The sequence below is a fragment of the Cyrtonyx montezumae genome, unplaced genomic scaffold (assembly GCF_038088225.1).
Source record: "Cyrtonyx montezumae isolate F1298 unplaced genomic scaffold, pur_monq_1.0 scaffold_14, whole genome shotgun sequence".
In the NCBI taxonomy this organism is placed as follows: Eukaryota; Metazoa; Chordata; class Aves; order Galliformes; family Odontophoridae; genus Cyrtonyx; species Cyrtonyx montezumae.
In genome coordinates this window covers 4,491,652-4,509,520 of record NW_027071870.1, presented here as the reverse complement: position 1 = coordinate 4,509,520, position 17,869 = coordinate 4,491,652, and the positions used below count along the sequence as shown (strand labels likewise).

General features: G+C 38.7%; 1 protein-coding gene across 1 annotated transcript in view; it reads left to right on the top strand.

The window, feature by feature from the left end:
- ADAM22 (ADAM metallopeptidase domain 22) overlaps window positions 1-17,869 on the top strand; it is a 121,539-nt gene that overhangs the window by 7,493 nt on the left and 96,177 nt on the right. Inside the window, exon 3 of the mRNA XM_065731212.1 lies at window positions 7,677-7,753. Coding sequence (XP_065587284.1) covers window positions 7,677-7,753 — 77 coding nt within the window. The remainder of the gene's footprint in view (window positions 1-7,676; window positions 7,754-17,869) is intronic.

Genomic DNA, 17,869 nt, shown 5'->3' with positions numbered 1-17,869 from the left:
TCCTTTCTACAGCTAACTGACACAGTGACCAGATGGTTCATCCTCAAGTGCTGCCTTCAGTGCCTGCATTGCCTCCATTGTCGTGTATTCCCTCTCTGTGCAGATTCATTGTGCTTTATTTGTTTGCTGCAGCTGTGCATGAGGAGCTGCTCATCTGAGGTCTTTCTACTCGAAATTGCCAGATGTCCTCAGGAGAGGATCTTGTAAGGACGATTTCACATAAGAAAGATTTTCCACGTCTGACTCTTTTCCCTCATACTTCTTCATAAGGACATAGATTCACCATCTAGTTACACAGTTGGGTCCTGAAGCATCTTCCTGTGTTGTTTTTCACTTTATATCTGACTCCCTAAAACGTACAGTTGCTGCAGGAAGCAATGAACGCTGTGGTGTCCATAAATCACAGATGAGTCTGTGAGCTCTCCTTCCCAGTCTGGGTTTAGAAATGTGAGATCTTCCGTGGTCATCAGTTTCTATATGACTCATGACAGGAAAACATTTTGATCTTTATGTGTTTTTGTTGGTGACTTTACTTTGTTTCCTACTTGCAATCCATTACTTTATTAGTCACCCTTACAGTAATCTATTTTACATACTTTTCCTAGCCATTAATCTTTGATGAAGAACCTTGTCAAATGTGTTTTAAAAACAAGAGGTTGAACAGTCACTGCTTTTACGTTTTTCCCTGGCATCGCACATTGATTGTGATTTTCATATATGATTATTTGTTGCTTCCCTTTAAGAAAAAGAAAAAGAAAAATACCCTTTCCCAATGTTATTCCTTTCACTGGGGTATGGACTTTCACAATGACAGAAGTTACAGTGATTAGTCTCACAGGAAATCCAAAGTAAATTTTTCATAAAGGAGCGTAATCAGAAATCATGGATATAAGATCCAGTTGCATGTGTTTTTTTTCCTCTGGGGCTAGAAACAAGAGTTCGATTGCTTCTTGGGAATCAGCATCTTGCCCACTCAGTTCCATAAATTTGTCCTTTTAAATCTGTGAGACCAAATGGCAGTTCATGCTAAATTTGCTACTGGTGACAGCATGATAGTTTTCCTGTCTTCATTGCTCCATCATTTAGCCTTCGGTGAATTTTTGAGGAAGATGAAGTGGGGGCAAGGAAGGAGAGCAAGGAAGAGAATTTTCAGGAGAAAATTAAGACTTTTTTGGTAAATCAGTTTGTTTGTAGCTGTTCAGAGATGCCCACGGTTCTGGGGTACCACGTGGAGGTGTAAGGCAAGATGTGTGAGCATATACAGCTGAGTCCAGCAGAGCTCAGCACCTCACATCTGTAGGACTTCTGATGGATCACTGCTGCTGCCCAGATGTTGGATGTGCAGCGGTGATATCTACGTGATAGATGACACAGATATTTGTTCAAGTCTGGTTCTTCCCGCCGCTGCTCCCCTCATCTGTCTCGCTGGGGACTCATTTTTTTACTGCTATGAGTACATGCAGACAGCCTCTGGTTTCAAAACTGCAAATAAATAATAAAACAGATTTATTTATTTATTTTTACTGCCTGGAAGAATCACTACTGGCATTTTAGAGACACAAGTAGTCCCTGCTTCTGATTTCATAGATACGATGGTGTTTATGAGGAGTAGAGCTATTTTAGGTCATGTTTACGGCTCTGTCAGACCCTTCTTCTGACAAGAGCTGGCAAAGCTCCACTGCAGCAAATGGGGTGATGGCACCGTGCTCTGGCTGGCTGCGTTAACCCCACCTCTGCCTCTCCCATCATTGGCATGTAGACCAAATTGTGATCAAGAATGGATACGGACCTCCAAAAAACGTTGCTTATTTCTGGCTTTTCCTGAGAATACATGTATCAGTTGTACCCCAGAGAGGCAGCTGTAAGAGATGTTTCATCAAATCACACATGAAATAATTCCATTTTTTTAAGAAAGCCCCGTAGAAATCAAGATACTATGGAGAAAATTGAGAGCTTGCGTAAAAAGTGACTATTAATGATGATTAAGATAGTACATAAGTGCCTGTAAATACTCTGAGAATGCTGAAGAAAGTAAACTAAAAATGTTGCCCTTTCTAATATGCTGCAATGTGTGAATTTTTGATAAAAATAACGTAATTACAAATGGTAGTAGGGAAGCCTGAGGAAATAATGTTGCATTTGTATTTTGCTTGTGTTCTTTAAAAGTGATTCCTTGGGTTGGAGATTTCTTCTCTTTAGTTAGACCTAGGCTTGTGCCTGATTTTTATCTCTTAGTAAAGTTTTCTTTTTCTGCCTCTGAGACAAGCAGAAAAGCAAGTTTTTGAGCAAACTTCTAATTTTACATGCTCCTAGATTATACTGTTTAACTGGATTCATCACAACACCACTGAGGCTGAAACCTATCTATTCACAATGTGTATGTGTGCTGATTAGCTCCAGATGGCATAAATTTGATGACGGTTTTCAAAATCTTTTTTTTTTTTCTAGATAAACATTAATATATTTTTTGCTAAATTTCATCAATGTATTTCTTTTGATTTCTCACCAAATTTAAGAGAAAGACGTTTCATGCAAACTTAAAGGGTTGGTAACAAGCTGAGATTTTTGTCTGCCTACTAAATAGAGGGGTCAAATTAGATCAATATCTAAGGAAGCTATTTTGTAAGTAGTGTCTGCTGTAAAGCCTTGTTGTTCTTGCAAGCTCTGAAGTACAGGTTTTTAGTTCTCTCTTTCTATAACATTCTGTATTGCTTTCTTGATTCTCTTGATGCTTTTCTTTTGAGTGTACAAATTGGATCACAATCTTTTAATTACAAACCACAATGCTATATCAATAGTAGTGAATACAAAATTCCTTACATCAAAGGGCGAGCATACAAATTGGATTGGGTTTTCTCATATATATGTATTTTAAACAGAGGAGACATTCTTCTCTCTCGGTGGAAATGCTTGTTATCTCTTCCAGCAAAACTTATGAAAAAGCATCTAAGAGCTTTATGCAGGATAATTCAGAAGGAAGAAAGATACGTTATCAGGAAGTCCATGCTTCAGTCACAGTATATTTTTAATTTTCTTTTTCCTTTTTTTAATGAGGAAAAATGTTAGTCATTATGTTGCCATGCCAGTTCCAACATCCAACTAATTGTAATGGATATGAGAACATTTCTAAAACGTCTCCTTTCAAAATTCTTGTTAGATTGTTAAAAGAGCGTGTAGCTTGTAAAACTTTCACTGCTGACTGAAATATTTGCTCAATTCGAAATGAAAGTCTTCTGAATGCTTTGTATCGACTGTTAGGTACAAACTAGTGCAGTGAGGCTCACCACTAACCTGCAGTCCTGTGCTTTGGTTGCAGTTTACGTACATGTATTCCCCTTGGAGATGCTCAGGGCTGGTTTCTGCAGAAGGGTGATTCTGGAGGGACCGTACTGGGAATTGTCATTATTTTGTTGTGTTTCTTTAGAACTCTCATGCATGGTACTGACTGCCTGACTTCTTTATTACTGCAGTAATCCCTGAAGCATGGATCAGGAGATTTAGTACTGTCAGAATCACAACTCTCTTGGTTTGGCAGTAAGGTTCGTGTACCACTTTTATTTCTCTGGGGGTCAGGCTTTAATATTTCTTTCGGGTAAAATATCCTCTCACTTACTGATTTGGAATAGTACTTTCCACTCCATTGACTTTTGATTCCTTTCAGACTTCCATTCAGATGCTTAAACTTTGTGATCTTTGACAAAGCCAGCTCCCACGTATTTGTATTAGATGCATCAGATGCTTAGTATTTTTTATAAGGGGAGCTTGTGGGGTAGTATGCTTTATGTAGCACTTGAAATTGCATCTGAAGATACTGTTTTTGGAGTTAATTTTGATATTTTCCTTCTTTGGTTGCATGACATTAAAATTTAACATCTTTTTTGATTGCTTCAGGGGCACAGGCACTGTGCTCTCCCATTACACTACTGGAGCCTTCTTCCCTGGCTCTCATTCAGGTTCTGCACTGAGTGCAGCTCTCCTGGTCTCCAGGAACTCCCTTGTAATGACTCGGTTGTCAGGCACTGATGTGTCATGCCCATGGTTGCTAAAAAAGCCTCACATTTTCTGAGAAAGTTCTGTGGTTTGAGAACGGAATGATGTAATTGATTGTCTTGCTTCAGTGGTTTAGAGGAGCCTTTGAAGGTGTCTTTCTCGTTACTTGAGCTCAAACGAGATATCAGAGATGCACCCTGATTTTCTTTCTTTGGATTCTTTTACAGACGTATGTCTGTGAACCTGGCGTCCCTTACAGCTGGCCATTTTACCATTATCTGAGCACAGTACTTAAAAATACTGTGAAGCCAAGACTTTAAAAAATCCATTTATATTTTTCGTGGCTTTTTACCAGATATTCAGAAGAACGATTATCCTAAAAAATGTACTGGCTATTACTCTTAAGGTGCACATTTTTGCTATGCTGGATGAGATCTGTTCACTGTCACTCAAGGGGGGAATCTGTCTTCCTCTGTGCTCGCTGGCTGCATGTCCCCTCCAGGTCCTTTCCATTGCATCTGGCCATACTGTGGCTTTATATTTTATTTGGATAAGCTTATTTGTCCGGCAGAAAACTGATCCACTCCAAGTAACGATTAATTTTCTGACATTGATCTGAATTCAGGTAGTCACACAGCCAGCAAGGGGGAGCAGGAGGGAGAGGAGGCAGGACTGCATGCAGAACTGCAACGGGAATGAAGGATTCCTTGCGTCTCTAAAGACTGCAGTTTCTGGAAAGGGCTGAATTTGTTTGGTATCCAAGATGTGTATCTTTGCATCTCAGTTGATTTCAGATACACTTGAGATACTTGATTGCATGTGAGTGTAAACTTAAGGGTGAGTTTCATGGGTTTGCACTGCTTGCTTTGGGGGTAGCAACATCTGTTTAAAGTTTTTAATTCTCATTTATTAATAGGCATTTTCTCCCATAAGTCTGCATTAAGAGCATCTGTCAGGCAGTAACTGTGGTCCAGGATCACCTCAGAAATACATTAGCCTTGTAATTGGGTGTCTTATAGATCTGTCCAGGGGAAGAAACTTCCCAGAACAAATCAATATGATGCAATATACTTAGCAGTGTAAAAACAAAGAAGCAAACAAACCCCAAAAAATGATAATAAAAAATCACCAAACACTGAAAAAAAACAGACATCTTTCCTCTTACAGTTATGTTCTTATTAATGTGAAAATAGCATAGGTGATTGTTTTTGTTTTTTTTTTTGTGACAAAGACTACATTTGCTATATACAGATTTAAATAATGTTTTTATATTCTTCAGTATAAGCATTTGGTGATATAGAAGATTTAGTTTTTCTGCATACATATATCAGAATGATGGCAAATGTAGCTAATAAATAGTTAACCAATAATAAAGTTCTTTACATTTAATAAAGTAGCAGTGAAAAGTGAGCAGCTGTGCTAGTGTTATTCCTCTGATCACAAGGTGGTTGTTACTGAGCAAATAGGTAAATGAAGGTTATCTAGGGTTAGCAAACATCCTGCAGGGGAATGTGTGAATGACTAAACCAGCACTGGCCCACACTGTGTTCTGTGGTCCTTGGCCTGTCATGTCCTGTTTGTGAGGAGCAGCCTCATCGTTCAAATCTAGCAAAAGGAGGAGTTTGAAACCCATACTCAAAGCAAACTCTGCTGCCTGAGAGTTGGAAGAGAAATGCCAGTGCTATTGCGATAGTTTGCAGACAGTTCTTTTTGCTGTGGCTGTGGTTGGGCTAGCTGCCTCTGGGTGGTGGTCCTGGTATGGTACCCCTACACAGGAGGGTGCCCATGTTACCTCACGGGTGCTGTGCCTTGTGATCACTTGGACTAGCTTGATCCCCTTAGTAAGGGATTAAAAAAGTGGTGATGTGAAGAAATTTCCTTCTTTTCCTTCTTTCCTTTTTATTCTTTTAATATACATATATATATTGTAGAAAGTAGGTTTTTAATATTGATGGTAATTCATCACTGAAATCGTTTACTTGGATAAGATAAACTGTATGGCATATTCACTTACTTGGTCAAAGATTATACATTTTTTCCAAAGAGGTGCTCTTAGATCATCCAAGAATTACAAGAACTGCTCAGTGAAGTTCTGTGGCCTGCGGTACAAAGCAGGTTAGATAGAGCAGGGATGGCTGAAATTACATGTGACTCTGAATTATATCTACAAAGAGGCCTCCTAAGAAACTTTACAGTTACTGCTGCATCCTTCTAAACCACAGTTTGAATACCTGATTTTTTTCATGTTTGCACGTTCAGTGCAGTGGCTAAGGGAGGTGTTTTTGTACAGCACATGCTGCCTAAGCTTCCTCTAATGAGAAAAACTTTATTGACTTCTTGTTTTCAAAGGAATCAGCTGTTTGCAAATACTTATTCATGGTTGTTACTGTTAAAACTCATGCTTCCACACGTAACAATAACAAGAAAATTTGGCTATAGGGCAACTCAAAAATATAGTAAAAAAAGTAACGATTCCCTCAATTTCCCATGTCTTTATTGCTGTTCCTTTCCAGGCAAACTGGTATTCTCAACTCTTCTGGATTTAATGCCTATTGAAAGCTTGCCAGTAGTTTTAGAGAGAGTGAATTTGATGATTCACATTATCCCATCCTGTCCTGTGTTTCCCAGAGTTTTCAATAAATCATTTGTTACAGTTGTACTGTCCTGTATTGTACTTCTTTGGGAAGCGTGGTATGGAGTTGTAAGTGGTCGTTCAGAGCTTCTTTTAGATCCCTCAGTCTACATGCTTCAAATCTTAATGGGTAGATTTCAATGGAAAGAAAGTAAAGAACAAACTGAAACAGCTCCAACATGCCTGAAAGTAGCTTTTCTTACTAATTAGTTAAATAACATCACTGTTCAGTTTCTTGGGAGTTTTAAGGTCTGGAAACAAGTGTTGCATTTCCATTGGATAACTGAGTGTTTTCTTTCACTGCTACTGGAATAAATATTATATTTCTGGAAGATAGTGATTTACAAAGCATTCCTGTATTTGTTTGGTATAGGAGTGAATAAAAGCAATTAATTCAGGAAAAGGCATTTCAGAAAGAGAAAGGAATAAAGGAAAAGATGTTTCCATAGCACCAAGTTTTGTTTGGTTGGAGTTTTGGGAACCTTTTGGTTGAGATGGGCTACAGGGGAGTGAGTCACAGCTTTACAGAAAGCATTATTAACTAATCAGAGTCTGTCCTGCCTCACTACGTGAGCTTTAGTGTGAGCTTATCTGAAATACCAGCTTCTTCTGAATGACATTGATGAGACTGGTGCATACTGCCCGGCGTGAACTAACTGAGCACATCTCAGCTCATCTCCATGGGTCAGAGCCAGACTGACCAACAAGGTCAGTCCAGATGAAGTTTCCCATTTGTGTTTGTTCAGGATTTTGCCTGAGGTAGAATTTCGAAGAAATGTTTCCTACAGTATTGGTGGGTTATTGTTGGGTTAATGTGGAGGGGACATAATTATGGCAGAGCTGATTGTGTTGTTGGGAATTCTTGAACAAACTTCAAAGTTCAGCAAAAAAACAACAAAAGTCACACACTCTAATAGATACTGTGTCTATTTCAGTGCAGTTTTATTTGGTTAGTACTGCTGCTTTGTAAATATAATTACCTTCTGTGTTGAGAAACCTGCATGGTATGTTGTGTTGTAGCTGAATACCAATTCCTCTCTTTTCCATTTTGCAGTCTACCCACATTGCTCGAGCCAGCTTCCAGGTTGATGCTTTTGGGTCATCCTTCATCCTAGATGTAACGCTAAACCAGTAAGTAAGGACTGTGTCATTTCTGTGTCTTTCTCTGTGGTCGCTCAGGTCCTGGTTCCAGTGAGATATCAGTGTTCTACAGAGGCTTTTGAGGCACAAATGCTATATTTAGGTATTGAATTAATTGATAGTAACGTACTTGAAGTTTTTTTATTATTTCCTCAAGTACCATTGTAGATTTCGAGTTCCTACTGTTCGTACATGCTAGCTGTTGTAGCGTAACTAACGCTGGAGTTGAGTAATTTCACTTGCAATCTTTCAGTTTATTATAAAGGTAAATTACCATACTTTTGCAGAACCTCACTGGATATTAAAACATGGAGTCGCTGAAAATTGTTAGCTTTTTAATAACCAAGGATAAAGTATTGGAGATACAGCAGTAATGCTACAGCTAATCCTCAGAAAGGAATGGGATGGGTGGTGGCGAAGGAAGTTTCCTCAGATGTGTTTACAGTCTTTTGGGAACAGAGAGGCATTATAAGACAGTGACACACTGTGAACTTCAGATGATGAGAAAAGATTGGACAATAGTAAGCTTAAAATGAAATCTGGTATTTAGCTCTGGATAATGAGTTTTCAAAGTAGCCTTTTAGCGCAGCCGTTTTAAATACTTTACTTTCCTCCTCCAAAATGAAAAGAAAATAAGTGATATATTAAATGGAAATGCTTGGTTAAGTAATTCAGCTCTTGGTAATTGCACATAAAGTTATGTGGTTTGGTGTAAGATGCAAACTGCTTAGTTGCTACAAGTTTCTCTACCAAAGAGATGAACTATAGATGTTGCAATAGGAGCCACTTTCTGTCTTCTTTTATTTTTTCTTCATTTTTTTTTCCCCACTTTTAAACACGTTTTAAACAGTGGCAGTCACTTTATGTGTGCTGACAAGTTAAAATCCACATGTGAATTCCTGCTGCTTGCAGAGGGAAGAGATGTTGTGCTGCTAGAAGGGAAGGGAAAGAGGCTGATTTAGAAGAATGATTTTTGCAACAAATGCATTTTAACAAACAGGAAATTCTTTCTCTAGAAATCCTTTAAGAAGCATGGAGTCCACAACACTGAAGTGTTTCTTTGAAATAATCACTTTGTGTGCAATATTTTGTTCTCTGTTGTACACTGCTGATAGTAGGTTGTACAAACCTGTTTGTTCTTTGCGTGGCAGGTTAGTACTGTGTTCACAGTTAGTTTCTGAAAGCTTAGAATTCTCCTTGCAGTATGAATATGAGGTCATTGTAATAAGAATAAATACACTTTTGAGTGATATATGAAGAAAACAGTTTGGGATGTGATTTTTATAAACATCAGTGGTTCCCTTTATGTGGATATTTTTTTATTTTTGAGGTAGATCCTATTTTTATGTCACTTTTCTTTTGTCTTCAATGACATGCAAGCAGTATTTGTATAACTGAGATTGTCAAAACCTACCTTTGTTCTTAAGAGTCCCAGAACCCAGCTTTAAAAAAATATGAACTTTTCATGAGAAACAAGACTTTTTTTAATGTGAAAAAAATCCTTTCACAGAACAAAAACAAGAAGGCTATGAGGCAATTAAGATGTTTGGCTTCTATCATCGTAATAAATCAACCTTTAAATTGCTTCTGGAATAACATTTGCAGATCATCAAATAAACAGAAAGCCAAGAATATCAGAGAAACATTTGGACTGTATTCCTAATTATTATTCCTGTGGACAAATCTGTTTTATTCAGAAAACTATATATTTTTTTTTCTCTTGTAATTCTTACTCTTCCTATTATATTCTGTGTGTATTTTCTAAGGGCCCTACCAGAAAAATACGATTTTTTTGAGGATTCGCTTTTACATTTGGCCCATGTTAGCTTTGTAACTGAGAAGTAGTTGAGTGCTCAAATGGAGCTAGTTTTGAGATTTCAGTTTCCCTCTGGAAAAATTATTCGCTTAACCAAACCTCTGCTAATATCAAAACCATGTTGAAGCTGTCCTCCATGGTAAAATCCTTTCTTATGTTTAATATACATTTGAGGAGAGGAATTGAAAAAACCTGAGGCTCAGGATGGAAGTGTTTGGCCAGTCCTGGATGCAAGTAAGAGGAAGGAAAAACAGTTTTCTAGTGGGCATTACAGTATGACAATCTAATGTAACATTGACATCTGCATGCTTTCTTCTTGCTCATTGTGAGACTCAACCTGTTCACATTACATTCAAATGTTACCTCAGTTAGTAATAAAAAATACTACCACTATTGAAAGCTGATAATTAAAATATATTCTCCATTTTTCCATTGATGTTATTTTTTCCACATATATTATTGTTCTTTTTCATTTTTTTTCCCCCGAGTTGTTACAGTGTCTCCATAGTAAGCTTTATTTCAAGATAGATAGTGGGTTTTTTTTTTCAACTTTTTTTGCCTTTTCAGTGAGCTGAAGTATTTACAAAGAAGCTTTCAGACTGGATCAGCTGTATACTTAAGAGGTTCAATCACAAAGGCAAAGGTTAGGAGTGTATTAGTTGCACCATGTTTTTATGAATCCATTGCATCAGAATATCTTTATGTGCTTAAAATTGCATCTAATGGAGCTGTTTTCTCTGGCCATCTTTGTTAATATGTTCAGCCTTCACCTGTGTTGGCTGGTGCTGCTTGCAGGCTTCTCTCCTGCACATGGCTAGATCTGACTCTCAACTGAGCTGTGCATGGCCTGCATAGTAGTTGAGTGGGCTTATTTATTCTTTTATTAATTCCTTTCTCTTGAAGCTTTTAATGTCACAATAGCGTCTATGGCTCAGCAAATGGCCATTCCTTTTTCTGTGCAGAATTCTTGTTAAATGTGGCCATGTGAGCATTTTACTCTTGTCTTGTATTGTAATTATGCAGTTACAGAGCAGAGCTCACCAGGAAATGGGATGTTTCTGAAAGCCTCTCTGAGGTACTTGGTGCTGTGTATGTCTGCCTGAGGAGACCTGAACTGCAGCATTGCCAGGGTTGAGGACAGGTCCTGCCTTGCAGAGGGTGACCACCTTGGGTCTGCTTTGTGGTGACCACATCATGCAAAACAGAAGGCCATGATCCTTCCCTGCTGCGGCATCATCCTTCATTTCAGGGCCCCTTTGTCTTCTGCACCCTCAGCAGATTTGCCAGTGACACCAAGCTGAGCAGTGTGGTAGAGGGATGTCATCCAGAGGGACCTCATCTAACTTGAAAGGTGGGGCCCATGTGAATCTAATGAATTTCATCAAAGCAAAGTGCGAGATTTTGCATTTGGGTCAGAATGATCCCAGATATGCATACAGACTGGTAGAAGAAATATCTGGGAGTATCCCTGTGCAGAAGGACCTGGGTGTCCTGGTAGATGAAAAACTGAACATGAGTCAGAGGTGTGCTCTTGCAGCTCAGAAGGCCAATAGTAACTTGGGCTCTATCAGAAAAGAGATGGCCAGCAGGGAAGTGATTGTCCCTCTCTATTGTGCCCTCATGAGGCTCCTTCTGGAGTACTGTGTTCAGGTCTATGACCTCCAGTACAGGAAAGATGTGGAGCTGTTGGAGAGGGTCCAGAGGAGGGCCACAAAGGTGATCAGAGTGCTGGAGCACCTCTGCTATGAAGACAGGCTGAGGGAGCTGGGCTTGTTCAGCCTGGAGTAGAGAAGGCTGTGAAGAGTCCTCATTGCAGCCTTCCAATATTTAAAAGGGGATTAGAAACAGGAGGGGAATCAACTTTTTACAAGGAAAGACAGTGACAGGACAAGGCAGAATGGTTTTAAGCTCAAAGAGGGAAGGTTTAGATCGGATATCAGAGGGGAGTTCTTTACAAAGAGTGGTGAGGTGCTAAAACAGACTGCCTGTAGAGGTTGTAGGTGCTCTGTCCCTGGAGGTGTTCAAGCCCAGGTTGGATGGAGCCCTGGGCAACCTAGTGTAGTACCAGATCTGGAGGTTGGTGGCCCCGTCTGTGGCAGGGGGGTTGGAACTCAGTGATCCATTGAGTACCTTCCAACCTAAGCTGTTCTGTGACTCTGTGATGGGGATGGGTAGAGCACATTTCCCTGAGCCTGAGTTGTGGTTACTTAGTAGGCTCGGGATGGATACCAAGTGTTCTGCTGAGGGGACCTGTGGCCTTGAGAAAGCTACCTGGAGCATCCAGCTGCTCACACATGTCCTTGCTCTTTGTGCTGCAGCAAAGAGAGGAGCCCTTCCATGTTTGTGGCTCTTTTTATTTTTTTGTGTGTGTGTGAGTCTGAACACTGTGAGTGTGAGGTTCTCAGGTTAATGGTAATCCATGTGCTAGTGGAAAGGTATCCGTGAAGAAGCAGATTGGGCAAGATGGGCCTGGTGACATCACCCTCTGTAGGGATTGAATATGCTTTTCTTCCTCCTGGCATCCCAGAGGGGCATCAGCAGTGCAGGTAAGTCTGTAGTCATGATAATCAGTGACATCCAGAAGGCTGACAGATCTCCAAAAAGGTGAATTTTCCAGAACCTGCAATCATTCTATTTATATGTGGAAAATAAATGCTTTTTTCTCCTAGCTTATCAAAATGTAGGCAAAATCAACGAAGGTCCTTCAGAAAATGCTGATAGGAGTTTTATATATTCCAGTCTTCAGTTATTTCTAGTTAATGATACTGGAAGGTTCCTGGCACTCCAGGAATTTATTATTTTGCCTTGACATTGAATGGTTTTAGGGGCTTCTGCTGAGAAGGATACAGACATTCCTCATTCCTTCTGGGGAATTTTTATGAGAAATGTCTCTTAATTAGAGTTTTGTAAACCTTAAAGAGTCAGATTATAAACTTAATAAAAAAATGCCCCAAACAGAAGCAAAGTAAAAGGCAGCTTGACAGACAACTGCCAGCTTTTTTTTATAAGACAAAATGCTGAAATCTTGCCTGTAATTTCTCTTGGCAAATGGTCTCTAACACTAATATCAAAGTGTCATGTAAGCTGTAAATGAAAAACATATTCCTAAATTTGCTCTAAATCATAAACATTTGGCTGCATGGCATTCAAAAAGATTAGGTTCCTGACATGACTTTAAAAATGCAGTGGCACCATGTCTGACTCTTACATTTCTGGTTCCCTCACGAGTTCTGTGCTTCTCTGCTCATCTGTACTTCTTGACATGAATGCAGGTGACTGCTGGGGTAACTGGATGTGGTAAGGTGGTGGCCAGATCAAACATTGGGAGGAACAGATCTTCCTTTAAGATGTTTTGGATCTCCCTAAAGTCTAGCCCAAACTTGTTATGATTAATGCCTTTACTGCACAGTCCCAGCTGTGCTCACTGTCCACTGGAATTTAAAGTAATGCCTTTTTGCACCATAGAAAAATGCCTTGAAAATGTAATTGTAATGTCTAGTGCCAATTTGTAGGTAGCACGATACAGACCAGGTTCAAGTCTGAGTGAGGTTCTGGTTGATGTTTTGCAGTATTTTTTAATTTTCTTTGACTTGTGATTCGAGTGAATTTTATCACATGCTGTATGATCAGATCCCCAGCAGTCCAAGTGGGATTGTTCTTTCACAATCCCATTTTGAAAAGTCATTCGTCTTTCCCTCAGTTTGTGGTGGAAAAATTAGTATGGTCATAATTACAAACCAGGCTTAAAGAACACTTCCTCCCTAACCTTGTTGCTTAAATCCAAAGGTTGACTTTGTTCACTGTGAGGCAGTTATTCTGCACTTCCATTCATGTTAGCATGTTTTACTAATGCGTGTTTTGTATAAATTCTTTTTCAATGGTTTATAGGTTTTTTTTTCTTATTTTTAAAGAGAAATGTCAGTTCTACAGTGACTCTAATTTTGTTTGGGCTGAAAGACAAGGAAAGGTAAGACATAACTCAAAGCATATTCTCAGGCTAGAGAGAATGCAGTTTAATTATCTCTGTAGTACCTCACTTTAGGATTTCTGCCTTTGTAGTTTTTGTTTGTTTTTCCCTAAGTTAGCTTCAAAATACTGTAGGAGTGAAGAATTTATCAAGACAGTTGTTTTAGTAGTTCATTACCCTCAATTATAGAAGTTTTAACATTACTTCCAGCTGAAAAAGCTCTGCAGCATTGAATTTTCCTCCTGCCTTGGTACCTGTAACGTATCAGTCTTCTTTTTGTTACAGTTGAGTATAAGCTGGGCTTTTGGATCTTGGGGAGAAATCTTTAAGTCCTTTTCTGTGCCTCTTGATTCTGACCTCTCCAGTTTATCAGTGTCTTTGCTGAAACTCAGTACTATATTTCGTCAGTGTCACATACAAAGGTAGCACAACCTTCTCATTTCTAGTTGATGTACCTTTATTTTCTTACAGTATATGCACAAATTGTTTTTACTTTTATATCAGGGTGAAAAGCTTCATTTGGTTGCTTATTCACATAGTTGCCAGACTTTCCCAATTCTTTTTCTTTCCCTTTTTCCTTTTCCAACTTCCTGATTTGAAACTTAGACTGCACTGTTCAGTAGATAAGGGTTCTTTTCTTTCATGTCAGTATATCAGCGTTTTTACTATTGAATTCATAATCCTGTATAAGAAAATAAATGTTCCTAACTATGGTGGCAGATTCTCAGGCTACACTGCCAAGAAAAGATTTCTATAATCCTATGTTGAATATTAGTAATGTTACTACCTTCCTTTAACTTGTTCTATATAATGTTCAATTATGCTTAAGAGTTCTTTTGGAAAAGATGATTTTTTTTTTCTGATAACTCTTTTTATTTTTAAAATGATAAAATAGCTTTAAAAAGTTTAGTATTATTACCAAAATTTTATTTTTTCCCTCAGCCTCTGCTCCTGGATGCTCTGAGGTATTTGTAGGGCACATGAATCCATTACTAATTCACCTCTTAAGCGCTGCCATAAAAGAGATTGTGGTTACAAATGGGACAACAGAGTTTTTCCTTGGGTGGATCCGAAATAGTGCAGATCAAAACCTTTGGCACTGACATAAACAGCCATTGTAAGAAGCACTTGCAATTTTAATTTTGTATTTTTTATTTTATTTCTTAATACTGGAGGAGCAGTGCAGTAACTTTTCTTTTTAGAGTCAGACTTCTAATGTATTCTTGGATGTTAAACCAAAACCACAATACAACTCCTAAGGAAGGGAGGAAGGGAGAGATGAGTGTACACATGTAACAAAATGTGTATACATACAGAGCATTTTTATGTGTGTTGTGCTGACGAGATGCAAAGCCTGTACTTCACTGATATACTCTGTCATGGTGATGCTGATGCTAATAGTCTTCTGAGATCCATCTCTGAAATGTATATGGATGTCTCTGTTGGCCTTGAGGATATGTAGATATGTCCCCAGTATTTTCTGTAGCTAGTGAACATTATTCTTGAAAACCTAGCTTTGCTACAGAGAAGGATTTTTAGGATAATGATTTTAGTGGACTGGGGATTCAGTCAGTGAGATGCATCTATCTTTTAGAGCAATTGTAGATTTAGTTGGTGAAGGGTGCTGAAATCAGCACGGATTTACTACTGCCTTCAGTTGGACTGGAAGCTGGAAAGTTTAACTGATGACTGTGAAAACGCTTGCAAGAGCTTTCCTGCCACCCTGGTTAATACCAAGACACAAAAATGTAATTTGTTTCATTTCTGTATTGCTTCCAAGTGCATCACTGTAACACAGTTCTGAGCACCTGCAAGAGAATTCCCCTGATGTTTCTGAAATACCACTTAAAGCTCAATGATCTGTGACTTCTAAGAATATCAACAATGAAAAACATTTCTATGTGTACACAAAATCTATGCATCCCCTCTTAGGTACTTTCCTAACTCATTAAAAAAGTTTCTGAAGAGATCATTTGTTTTCCTCTCAACTGATGTGATAAAGAGTATTTTACCACTTTAAAGTAATTGCATATACTGAAAGCAATATATATTGGTTTATGGCAGAGTCATTAAAGCATATGGGATTATCAGCACTGAATAAACTGTCTTTCCATGTTGTGAATGTTTTTTACAGAAACATAATTTTAGAAAATATACGAGTCTGTATTATGGTGTATTTATGACCGTATGTGTGTAGGAAGAAAACAATTAATTATTCTGGAAAGCAATTACAATATTACTATAATGTTTTTCTTTCTTCATGCTTCTTAGATTACCAGATAATTTAGGAGCTGTGTACTTTGCACGCGCCTGTACTCACATAGCTCATATGGACAGATCAGTTGTGGTAGTATCTTCTTTAAAGTAAAATGGCTTAAGCTATGGAAAGAATCTGTTAAGGTTATGGATGTCTTCTAAATGCTGAATATCTGCAAGTGACAGTAACTTTATCAAACAATCTTTTGCTGTTATGAAATCTTGGAAAGGATATTTTTGATTTTGGATTTAGCCTTTACAAATTGACTTTGATTTTCAAAGTATGTCTGGATTTACTGTTGAAATGGAATCATAATTGTATTAGTTTGGACACCAGATTTTTTACTTGAATTTCTGGATTACTTATACATTACTACCACTACTGTAAATATTAAAGCACCAAACATTGACCTTTCCAGCTGTTTCTACTTTTTTTTTTGCTTCTGGTTTAACAGCTGGAATAAAATTTGTGTTTACAAAAGCAAATCTTTTATTCACACAGCCACGAGTTGGTCTCATAAACAGTATCGTCGTTATTTATATTCTCAGACCATTGTGGTTCCAGTGCTACTCCTGTCCTATGAATTGTTACATATGCCTTGCTAGTCAGAGTAAGACATACAGAGGTGATAGTAAATACAAAAATGCAGGAATTGCAGTGTGAGTAGCAGATATTTTCTGTGCTGTCATTTATGTCATCTCCTCTGTGAGTCAGCAGCCTTCCTGCTGATACAGTTCCCCTCTTATGCCTCTGCTTTTGTTGTCCAGTCCTCTGTCCTGTTTTTTAATTTCTCCTTGAGAACTGCTTTGGCATTGTGACCTTTTGTCTGTGCATTAAAAATAGCTCCAGTGGAAACAGTGGAAGTGCTGCAGACCTTTTAGCTTGGGGCTCCAGTAGCAGCTTCAGAGAAGCAGTAAAATGCATTGGAATCCCCATTTCTAGGAAAGGAATCAAGTGATGCATACCACCAGGAATAAAGACAAGGAGAATGAAAATTGTAAAAATCATTAGGAGGTTCTGCACGAATGTGCCCAAGAACTTCTTTACGGTGAGGGTGACGGAGCACTGGCACAGCTGCACAGGGGGGTGTGGATCTCCTTCTCTGGAGATGTTCAAGACCCACCTGGATGCCTACCTGTGCGACCTGGTGTAGGGAACTTGCTTTGGCAGGGGGGTTGGACTCAATGACCTCTCGAGGTCCCTTCCAACCCCTATGATTCTATGATTAGGCTTTCCAGGGTGAACTGGAGGACCTAAAGAGTGACTGAACGTCTGTGTACAAAAGCATTGTGTTCAGTTCTGTGAGATTCTTATGTAAGGAATAAGAAATTCAGCCCACTTCCACTCAGAACAGTGGTTCTACTTCAGGAATGTGTTTTTAATTCAGATGCTGAATCAATGGGCAGTATTTGTAAGGTATTTGTTATCATATGCTACATCTAACCTGGCCAATAATAATGCTGGATTTGTGCATGCAAGCACTACTGTCTGCCAGTACAGTGTGAGCTGTCAATGGGCACATTAGAAGTTGTTTTGGATAGATGAGAAGCTGATTGGTGAAGCTTTCACTCCTTGCAGGTAACCCAGTGAGGTTTCTGCTGTTGATTAAAGCTGGGGTTGACATGACCATAACCTGATCTTCACCCATCTCAGACAGCTGCAGTCTGATACGGTCCAGGCTTTTGAACTGCACCGTCTGAGATACTCTGTTACTGCCATGCTTCTGTAATGCCCCATCTTATGCCCCATTTTTTTTCAGTTGTATGGTATTCAGATGTTCCTTTTAAATAATCTTCTGATTTGAAGAGAACTCAGCATGTCTCTGAAATTCTTCAAACACTTAATTGCTTCCTATTTCATTTTATTTCTTTATTCCCCAAGTTCCATTATGAAATGGCAGCAGATGAATCTAGCAATGAAAGATACCATATTTATAGTGTTCATTAAATAAGGCATTGCAGTTTTGGTTTTACATAAATACAGAGCAGTTTGCATTGTATGAATATATAAAGTTGTTTCATTAGACAAGCTCAGCAGAAACACTGAGACATTGGGCTGTTTTACGGC